This window comes from Dipodomys ordii, unplaced genomic scaffold (assembly GCF_000151885.1).
Source record: "Dipodomys ordii isolate 6190 unplaced genomic scaffold, Dord_2.0 Scaffold4, whole genome shotgun sequence".
Lineage (NCBI taxonomy): Eukaryota > Metazoa > Chordata > Mammalia > Rodentia > Heteromyidae > Dipodomys > Dipodomys ordii.
This window is the reverse complement of record NW_012267220.1, coordinates 15857537-15868916: the sequence shown is the minus strand read 5'-3', so window position 1 is coordinate 15868916 and position 11380 is coordinate 15857537. Positions and strand designations below refer to the sequence as shown.

General features: G+C 37.0%; 1 protein-coding gene across 1 annotated transcript in view; it reads right to left on the bottom strand.

The window, feature by feature from the left end:
• Positions 1 to 628: 628 nt before the first annotated feature.
• Positions 629 to 11380, bottom strand: part of Snx25 (sorting nexin 25) — a 68853-nt gene continuing 58101 nt past the window's right edge. The window contains exons 12-16 of the mRNA XM_013023920.1: positions 9494 to 9620; positions 5706 to 5772; positions 2754 to 2935; positions 2110 to 2210; positions 629 to 1285 (exon numbers count right to left, since the gene is read on the bottom strand). Coding sequence (XP_012879374.1) covers positions 1205 to 1285; positions 2110 to 2210; positions 2754 to 2935; positions 5706 to 5772; positions 9494 to 9620 — 558 coding nt within the window. The 3' untranslated portion in view covers positions 629 to 1204. The remainder of the gene's footprint in view (positions 1286 to 2109; positions 2211 to 2753; positions 2936 to 5705; positions 5773 to 9493; positions 9621 to 11380) is intronic.

Sequence of the window (11380 nt, the reverse complement as noted above, 5' to 3'; positions counted from 1 at the left end):
TCTTCCCATTTCTTTACAAATGGTACATTATTCTTTCTAATGAATGAGTAAAATTCTATTGTTTGTATATCACATTTTCTTGATCCATTTGTCGGTTGAGGGGCATCTGAGCTCATTCCATAAGCTTGGTTATGGCGAACAGTGCTGTAAAGAACATGGTTGTGCTGGTGGCTTTCCTGTATCCTGGTTTATAATCTTTAAGATAAATGACCAAGAATGGAAATGATGGACCTCCATACTGTGGTTGAGCAAGTTTACATCTGCACCAACAGTGATAAAATAGGGTTCTATTTTGGCTGCATCCTCATCAACATCTGTTATTGTTTTCTTCATAATGGTGGAATTTCAATGTTGTTTTGATTTGCATTTTACTTATGGCCAGAGCAGAAATCAAATCAAGTACTTGAAAGGGGTGGGGTGGGAAAGGGATGGATAAATTGAAGAGAGAAAAGGGGAAGAATACAGTCAACAATTCAATGTATAATCCTATAAAATTAAAATGAGTGAGGAAAGGGGTAGCTAGGGGAGGGATGAGTGGGAATTTTAAAAAGGTGACACTGCTTTGTTAAATGGCGACACCTCTGTACAACTACCTACAGATAATAAAAAATATTTTGAATTGCTTGAATTATTTCAACTCTTTTTGAGATAAAAACATCTTTAATATTGAGCACTATAATTCATTTTTATATTTTATTGCTTCAAATGCTTCAAACTATGGTAAATCTTTGGTAAAAATAAAGACAATAAAATTTTCACAGTAACTTTACACAAAGCATTGCACAACAATGTTTCTCATACACATGAAATAACACAGGAATGTCTAGAATCCTCAGTGAGGAAATCAACTGTACAATATTCATAGTTCTTCATTTTAAAACAAAACTGATTTCCATAAATATTTAAAATATGTCCTAGATTCTTATCACCTATTAACATTTGTATTTCAACCAGCATGTTGAACTTTAAAGTATTTATAGTATTTAAATAAAATCAATAAACAATTTTGTTGTTGTGGCCTACTACAGTATCCAGTCTCCCTCCCCGCCCCTCAATTTTGCTTGTTTTACATGAAATTAGAGGGGGGATCTAAAATAAAAATAAAAATTGCTATGGTTCTCAGTCAGGCCCTCTGTGGAAAAGAGGAAAATGTTTCATGTCTATTATTACACAGACATTTCTCTGGTGGCTGAATTGTGCAGTCTCAGACTTGACCAGCCTTGAATTGATCTAAGTGAGTTCTTAGCTCAGGACACAGTTCAATTAGCAGCAGCTCCATCAGCACCTGCACCAAGAAAGAAGAAAAAGAAGGATGAGGGTTCCTCCAAGAGTTTGCTCAAAGATCCTCTATTAGTTCCAAAATTACTCTTAGTACACAAGGGACTCTTACATAAAAGGAACTGAACCTATATAAACTCAGTTTATTTCATAGCCTAACCACTGTCATGCCGTCCATACTATTTAATATTGGTAACTCTAATCAGATGACAGAGGAAGTGGAGGTGGAGCTCAAGTGGTAAGAGAGTGCTAGCCTTGAATAAAAAAGTCAAGTGAGAGTGAGACCTTCAGTTTAAGCCCCAGTGTCAGCACAAAAAAGAAGAAATAAAGATGAATGGCAAACAGAATATGTTATAAGCTAAAACTAAGCAATCATTGGAAATTTGCATCAGAGTAGAGAGAGGAGATATGAGGATGATCGTGCTGTTCACACTGTGGTATTTTGTTTTTTTTCTAATTAAAGAACAGACAAAAAAATGAGGCAAGGAAAATAGATATAGCATTGTCACAGTAATTAAGAATGTAGGGGACAGGCACCGGTGGCTCATGCCTATAATCCTAGCTACTCAGGAGGCTGAGATCTGAGGATGGCAGTTTAAAGCCAGCCCTGACAAAAAAGTCCATGAGACTCTCATCCCCAACAAAAACTACTCAGAAAGAGCTGGAAGTAGCACTGCTAGCTTTGAGCACAAAGAGGCTCAGGGACAATGCCCAGGGCATAAGTTCAAGCCTAGGACTAGCAAAATAAATAAAAGGATTAACATTTACCCATATTTGAACAGAAACATAAAATCCAAGAAATAATTATCTGATAGGCTTTGATTTACTCACATATAATAGATGCTTGTTAGCTCTTCTTTCTTGAAGTGCCTTGAATATTTTTATTATACCATGGCGGGCATTCTGCTGTCCAACAAGGCTTTGAAGTGTATCTGTAAAATTAACACTTCTGTTTTTTGGTGCATTGTTGAAAAGTGAATTCTATCACTAAGCCACATACCCAGCACTGAAAACCATCAAGGTTGTGTCTGAAGTGGCTACTGACAAAATGCAGTGTGCATTCAGTGGGAGATGTCTTCAGATACATATATAGTTCACAAAAGCACCAGTTAGTACTAACGTGGCAAAAGTGTGAGTGGTCAGTTCTTGCAAATGTTTAAAATAATGTCCATTTAGAAATTTTCAACATAAGGTTTTGATAAAAAAACAATTACTATTGCTATTACTAGTTTACAAAATGTATGCATTTTGCATTGCATAGTAGCCTGATCTCTAAAGCACATTTATTATTAGCATATTTCTGTATACATTCTTAAGATTCTCAGTATAACTTCTTAGTAAGAAACGGCTTTAACAGAAAAGCCTGATGTTTAAAATTGTAAGTAATGTTTCCTGAGAGACAGAAATGAAAATATTTTCACAGTGCTGCCACTTCCTTCTTATTGCTGCATCCCCTGGTAGCCAGCCAGCCTCACCTGGAATGTTTTCAAGTAGCTTTTGCTGCGCCTTCTGTTTTGTTTCCTGACTTCCTGCATCACTTCTAATTGCAGATGGTGCTGCCAATTTCCCATTTGGCCAAAAAGCATCCCGGAAAACACCGATGTAGTAAACCAACATTTGCTCACTGAAAATCCAGTTCACTGTATCCCGGATTTGTCTTGTAAGAGGAAAAATTTTGCTTAGATGAGGTTTTTCAAAAAGTGTGTACTCTGTTTTGAAAAGGTATGCATTCAAGGGTAGGTGAAGATGCAACCTGATCGAAATGGTTGATAAATACAACTAGAAATGGAATTTTCCAACTCTGGCTATAAAAGCTTTTTTCTCATTTTTGTGGTTCATGTTTTCATTGGCACCAACCTCTCCAAATGTTTGCCCTGAAGTTCCAGTCTGTATGACAAGAACCAAGAGACTGATTTGTTTAAGCTTGTAACTGCCCTAATTAATTTATCTATGAAGCATTATAACCTGAAATATAAATCCACTTCTTCCTTTTTGGGGTTTGAACTCAGGTGACATATTTTCTAGGCAGGCAATCTATCCCTTGGGTTACACTTCCAGGCATTTTCTACACTGCTTACTTTTAAATAGGGTCTTACTTACTGTCTTGAGTACACACCTAGACTATAATCTACCTATTTTAGGCTTCCCATCATGGCTGGGATGACAAGAGTGTGCCACTTCTCTAGTTTCTTCTGTTGAAATGGAGTCTTGCAAACTTCCCTATGCCCAGGCTGGTCTGGAATCACCATCCTCTGATTTGAGCCTTCCATGTAGCTAAGAAAAGAGATGTGTACTCCTGTGCCCAGTTATGGGTTGAGAAGGGAGTCATGTGAATTTTTATGCCTGGCTAGTATAGTACTAGCTAGACAATTTCAAATATACATGGGAATGAAAATTGGCAAGTATTTTATTTGCAGTTATGCATAAATGGATTTTATCTAGTTACTAAAGTCTTTTATACAATCCTATTAGTTGGTCAAATTTTAATCAGTTCCACTACCAAGAGACAAGTAAACAAATGAATTTGGAAGGAGGAAGCCTTTCTGTTCAAAATGAGAAAAGAATTTAGACTGTTAATGCCAGAAAGACCTAAAGCTTCAAATTTTTATAATAAATTTATAATAATAAAAAATTCTTTAAAGAATCTGACTTCCAACCAAACTTTTAAATAGGATAATTATAAGAGTTTCAGAAATGACTCCAAAACCAGTATTTCAAACCTAGTACTTTGCACATCTTAGCAGTCTCTTTTGAATGAGTATTTAAACTCTACTGAGTCAAGCTGTAATATTAATTCTGTTTTAATATTGTTTCCTACGATACTTCTTTATGTTGCTTAGAACTCTACAATTCAAGCCTAGACCAAATAGAGCCATTCTATTAGTTTAGTGGAATTTCTGTGCTTTTTTATATAATCAAATTTTATTGAACGCCACCCAGAGTATATTACTGTTTATGGCTGTTTTGGCTACATAGAGTTGATAGCTGAGTTTGTTTTTTTTTTTGGATCTGGTCATGAGGCCTGAACTCTGGGCCTGGGCATTGTCCCTCAGCTCTTCAGCTCAAGGCTAGCACTCTACCACTTGAGCCACAGCGCCACTTCCGGCTTTTTTTTTTCTGCTTATGTGGTGCTGAGGAATCGAACCCAGAGCCTCATGCATGCAAGGCAAGCGCTCTACCACTGAGCTACCTTCCCAGCCCGATAGCTGAGTTTTTTGATAGCTGTGCTGCCACAAGGATTTTGAATTTAAGAGAACACCTGCTGACCTGCTTTCTTTTTTTGGTCAGTCATGGGGGCTGAACTCTGGGCTTGGGCACTGTCCCTCAGCTCCAGCTCAAGGCTAGCGCCCTACCACTTGAGCCACAGAGCTACTTCTGGCTTTTTTCTGCATATTTGGTGCTGAGGAATCAAACCCAGGGCCTCATGCATGCGAGGCAAGCACTGTACCACTGAGCCAACTTCTCAACCCTGACCTGCCTTCTTAATTATCTTTTAAGAAAAAGCCATATCATAGCAACATCATGGTTCTCTCTGTAGTCTTTGCTTTGAGTTAACCATGGTACTCCAAGAAGTGAAAGAACAGAATTTCACTCTATGATTTAAAATCAGGTAACTCTTACTTTCCAGAAGTTATCATCTAAATAGATTCTATCAGCCAAAGCCTGTAGGAAGGTATGTGAGACTCTAATTATTCCAGACCAAAGGCCTATGCTGCTTAATGTTATATCATCATCTGCTAAAGGCAAAAATAACAAAGTACCAGGTGCTCCAAAACTCTCCACCTGATAATGAAAAGACTAAAAATTCTCTAAACCTTCTCTCCATTTCCATGAAAACAACATGCAAAGTAACTTCATCACTCATAAACCACAGCTGCTCATTTTACAAGTAGAAGTCAATATCATAAAAAGGAACAAGAAATATATTCCTGATTTTCTGAAACTGACAAGAAAAACAAATAAGCAACACTGAGGAAAAGAAGGTCATTTTGGAAATTTTCTACTAAGGCCCATCAATACTGAAGTTTGCCTAAGGTGGAAATAAGTTAAACATACTATTTTTATGGTAAAACAAAATACCAAGGCAACTAAACAATCCTCTGATGGACAACTAAAACTATTTTCATTATAATTCTAGTGTTATTTCTCTTTTGGAAAGTGTCACCCCTTCTTTCGCTTTCCCTACTTTCCTCTTCCTCTTCCTGCCCACAAGTTACATATACAACTTTTTTTTTCAATCTTAGAAATTTGGTTATGACCACAAGGAAAATATAATCTATTTGTAAATTAATATAAAGAATAACACATTTTCTTTATAATTCCTATATAATTTATAAATTTTATATAGTACAATAAGAGAATCATTGGCTATTATTCCTAAAGTATTTGATTGTCATGTATTCAAACACTGATTTTGTGTAACTTACTTGTTGATGGTTCTTCCAAATGTGACCTGAACGAGAGCAATTAATGTTCTTCTCACCCACTTAAACACTGAAATGTAAATCAGAGAAAAAATTTATCACAGAATAGCACAATTATGAAGATTTTATAGCTGTACAAAACATAAATTTTATCACTTAATTCAGTCTGGGTCCTGACATCAATTAAAATTTGCTTTTTACAGAATTTGGGTTTTAATAGACACAGTTCTGCTCAGGAAAATTCCTCAGACCAAGTTTTCATTTTATTACTAAGCAACTGATGAGATGAAATCTAAGAGGGCACCCCCCAACCCAACTTCCAGTCCAGGGTCTACAGAACAGCTGTGCTAGCATGTGAAAATAATATTTCACTTTCTACGTCCCTAGGCTACTGACAACATGCCTGTTTCCCACTAGCAGACAGTAGAGTTCTAAATTTAGATTTCTGTCTGGCTTGCTGAACCCAATTTTCTAATGCACAATTCTGAATGAGAAACATCTATAGTCAAATATTGTAGACAAATATTGTCGAATATTGTAAAGTGGCATGTCTAACTATTCCCATTTGAATAGTAGCCTGTAGAACATTATGTACTTCTACACTTTATGTATTTGGGGTAAGAAAGGAAATCCTCAGCCAGAACTGTGAATGGGATCTGAATTCCACAATCTCCAGCATCACTTTCTATAGCAGGCAGTCAGACACTTGTCAGAACCTCAGATTTTTCATCTGGAAAAGGATGAGATTAACATGGGCTTTATTTTTCCCCCTCTGAGGGTCTTCTGTGTGAGAGGGGCTCTACAGATCCCAATTTTTATTATTGATAAGAGGATATATTTTGTAGGTCCATAATATGAACATAAACTACAAAAGGTAAAAAAGCTATGATTTCATAAAATTTCATCTCCAGCTCCTGAAATGCTTATCTAGTAACATATGAGGAAAAGAGAAATTCAGACTTGGCTATAATCGAGACAAAAATTCAAGCCTCATGCATTCATCAAGAAAACCTAAAAGGAGCAAATTCACAAAGATCTTTTCATTGGACCAGCCACAGAAATAAAGGTCAAGAACATAACTGTAACCTCCCTCTATTTCACCTTTATAATAACAATTTTAAAAAAGAGAAAAAAGAGATCGACAAAGAATAGACCTATTACTAGATAAAGATATCCAAAGCCATTTCTAATTTTAAAAAATTATTTTTAAGTGTTTGAACAAAAGAGTTACCTTTAAGAAAGCAGCTTATAATTACAATATACCTTGATTTAAATGCCCAGTTAAGCTACTATTAATCCTCCAAATTAACAGTCAATCCTTAGAATCAGATCCATGCCTCAAAACTGCCTTGAACTCTTAAGATGGAATTTGCTGGAATACTGTCGAGTATGTAGACATGTTTATTTTAGGCCCTCTTTTAGGCTGGATTAGCATGTCCGTTATGATAACTTTTCTGTCTTTCTGGGACAAGAAAGTAGCTCATACACAGAGGGCTTGAGGACAAAAGCAACTTCTAGGAGACTGACAGCTAAGCAGGTACAAAACAAAACAAAATGCTGCTCCTGAGTCATTTTTCTACACTGACCTTGAGCGGAACCCCAACTCATTTTATTACACATACTCTCTCATCACTGATAACCCCCTACTCTAATTTTTCCATGCCTTCAGGATCTCTCCCTCACAAAATAGGCCTATTCCTCCTTTCTCATTTGTTCAAAGCCACAGATGCAGCTGCAGCAGCATGAAGATTTTGCTGATGGCAAATATATCACATCTCATTATAAAAGATGTTCTATTTATTCCCCTTTGAAATGTCCCTGGAGAATCAAACATGCTTCTGAACAGGCATTCCATGGAAGACATGCACACTGTGAGGACATAATTTTGAGCTCTATTCTGGCTGCTGTCTGGCTCTGGCACATCTACCAGGTCTCTTAATCTTTCTGTATTTATGGAAAGGGGCACGCCAGCCAAGGCTAGAATAGTGCATCCTTCATGTTTAACAGCACAAGAGACACTGGGAGAATTCATGATTTCAGGGGCCAGCTTTCTTTGAGGAAGACACAAATCTTAGGTGGAAAACTCTGTTTCTCTTCTTACATTAAATTAATAGTGTATATAGCTTTCAAAGTCCAAATATGGAAATGCCACAGATTTTTCAAATGAAAGAATCTTTAATATTTGTATGATATTCTACCACATGGATACTTCTAAAATAACTATTTCCCACTCCTAAAGTTTAAGTTTATCTTAGTTCTAACTTTCATTATTGAAATTATGCTAAAATTATGAAATTATGCTAAAATGAACTTCCATATATATATATATATATATATATATATATATATATATAGCTGCCTTCAGTGCAGAATGCAATACATTGATTGCTTAATGTCAATTATGCTTTTGGATTCTTTCAATGCTAATTTATAGAAAGAAAAATCCATATCGATTTTTGTTTCCCTACAAAGTATTATATAAAACATATATATCCAAAGTGATGATGATTGAAATTATGTATTTTCTTAGTTTTGGCTTTGATGAAAAGGTTCAATGAACAAAGTTTGTTAATTCTGGCACTTGAAATTCTCATCTGTTTACTTATCAATGTAGCCATCTTATTGATGTATCCATTTTATTGATCACCCACTCAAGATCAGGTGCACTGTAAAAGACGCTGAAGATTAAAATACATAGAAGATATGTTTAGGATTATACTAGCACTTTTTCTTCTGTTAATAATTTTTCACATATCTAAATTACATGTTAGGGGATTTATAAGTGTGAAAGATATTCAGCTTCATTTTCTATGTAAGACCACTCTTTGCCTACCATATTTCCCCTCAAGAGACAAGGATGCTTAACTGAGTAGGGGAAGCTAGGATAATCATAGGTGAACATTTTATTAGTGGGTGACATCAATGTGTCTCATATACTCTTGCTCTTTTCCTTTGCTTCCTCTTTTAAGTGGTTAGAAGGTATGTAGGCACATGCCATATCTCCAGCTAGTACTGAATCTCCAGGCATCACCAAGTAGACAGGTTTTATAAGTGTGAGTGTTCCAGAGCTGTGAACAGGTGAGCAGAGAGTACTAAGTTCTATTCAGGACTCAAGACTAAGGCATGTAGTTTACCTTTCACCAAAACACTGTTCTGGGGCAGGCACTCATGTAACTCTTAAGAAAAGAGTATTTTGATCCCGAGCTTGTGAATGGTCTTTTAGGAAGCTCTAGGGCAGGATTTCTCAGCCCAGCACTGTCACTGTGGCTAGCTAGGTAACTCTTGTGGGTGCTATAGTGAGCATTGTAGCATGTTTTTCAGTGTCACCCACCTCCCTCTACCTAGAATCACTGCTCCAGAGGAATGAGAATGAAAAATGGGATAAAGGCTTTTCTACCATCCCTGGCCATAATGCTATCCTGGCAACAAAACTATACCTTTAAACAAGAAGATTCTCCCTCTGTTAGGAACATACAAAATACCTTTTTTATGTTGGATCCCATAAAAGAAATGAACTGCATTTTATCCTTTTGTATTGAGAAGATACTATAGGAACAAATCAGGATCAAACTTGGGAATACAGAGTTGCTGTCTATTTTAAGTGTCTTCAGCACTAACATGAAGCTCAAAGAATACCTTCATCATCTGGTTGGTCCTTCAGACTATTTGCTAAATGAATGAATGCATGAACATAAATACATATCTGATGAATTTTAGGAATAAAGCAAAATTAACTGAGCTTCACTTACCCAGGCAATACTATTAAACAATAACAAAAATAACAAGCTTACTTCCTCGAAGTTCAAAAATCTCTCCAATCAGCATGAAACATGGTTCAGCCAAGGAGTCTTTCTTCCCATCCACATCATCACCATAATCTGACAGGTCACTGTCTTCCTCTATCTCTTCCTGGGGATATGACAAGTAATAGGATACAGGTCACTTATCCATGGAAATCATAGCTGTTTTCCTTCTTCAAATATAAAATAGTTGCTCTTATTTTAGCCTTACATAATTCCTCAATGTTTATGCAGAGATCCATCCTTTTTCAATGTGGAAGACAAAGTGCTTTTTCTGAAGAAAATGTTTTATTCTTAAAGCCTCATTCAAAGTTTAATAAAACAAGTTAATAAAAAAAAAACTCTCTACCCCTGGACTAAAATTTCAATTAGTAGATAGGACACTTTTCTAAAAATTATAGAAAAGTATTAAGCTTTTCACACAAATGATTTTGAGTTCATAAACTACTCTTTTTTATATAAATATGTGTATTTTAAAGTCATACACTTTTTGTTTTGTTTGGTTTTTTTTTGTCGGTCTTGGGGCTTGAACTCTAGGTCTGGGCGCTCTCCCTGAGTTCTTCAGCTCAAGGCTAACGCTCAACCACTTGAGCCACAGTGCCACTTCCAACTTTTTCTGTTTATGTGGTGTTGAGGAATCAAACCCAGGGCCTCATGTATGAAGGGCAATCACTCTACCACTGAGCCACCTTCCCAGTTACAATTATTTTTGAAGCTCTCCTCAAGCTTTCACTATGTTACTCTCATTTCCTGTTCTGCACATCATCAAGTTTCAGCTCTAAGATTATTATGGGCCACATACCAAGTCAGTACACATGAATGCAATGGAGAATATAAACTTTTAGCAGTGATACACACACACACACACACACACACACACACACACACACACAGAGCTATTTCTTTTTCTTTTCTTTTTTTTTTTCTTTTTGTCGGTCGTAGGGCTTGAACTCTGGGCCTGAGCACTATCCCTCAACTCTTCAGCTCAAGGCAAGCACTCTACCATTTGAGCCACAATACCACTTCCAGTTTTCTGAGTGGTTTATTGGAGATAAGAGTCTTGTGGACTTTCCTGCCCAGGCTGGCTTTGAACCGCAACCCTCAGATCTCAGTCCCCTGAGTAGCTAGGATTACAGGTATGAGCCACCGGTGCCTGGCACACAGAGCTATTTCTATAGAACAAGATGACGTGCTGTCATGAAGGCCCAAATAACAGGCAGTGGAAGACCTGAGGATGTTCAGTTATGTCTGCATAGAGGTAAAAGTGTAAGTCATAGGATCAGACAGTGGGCTATGACAGGCCTCTGGAAACATCAGGTAATAAGAGTAAAAGACTGAGAATTCTCAGAAGCAGCATCACTGAAGTCCAACAATAGCTAATACCTACGAATCACTTCACAGAGTGACTGAGCCACATTCATTTCCCAAGGGGTGGCACGAAAGGGAGGTAACAGAGGTAAGCCATAGAGCCTCAATGGAAGGCTGTGGGAAGGAGTTGGGTGGGAGAAGTTGATTTATACACAGACTTAGTCAGAGATGTGGGCTTGTCTATGGTGAACAGATAACTCCTGACAAAGAACATAGCAAAGCAACATATTCCTTTCAGTGTTCAGTCCCTCTTTGCAAGCTCATTAAGCCAACCCTGGTAAAGAGGCAGAGCTATTTGGCAAAAGACTAAGGAAAAGCCAAATTCTGGACAGGTTTTCTGCAACTTTTTACATATGGATCAAGACATCCAGGTCAGAATATGAGATTGAAAATGAATACAGCCTCGGGCTGGGAAGGTGGCTCAGTGGTAGAGCGCTTGCCTTGCATGCCTGAGGCCCTGGGTTAGATTCCTCAGCACCACATAAGCAAAAAGAAAAAAGCCAGAAGTGG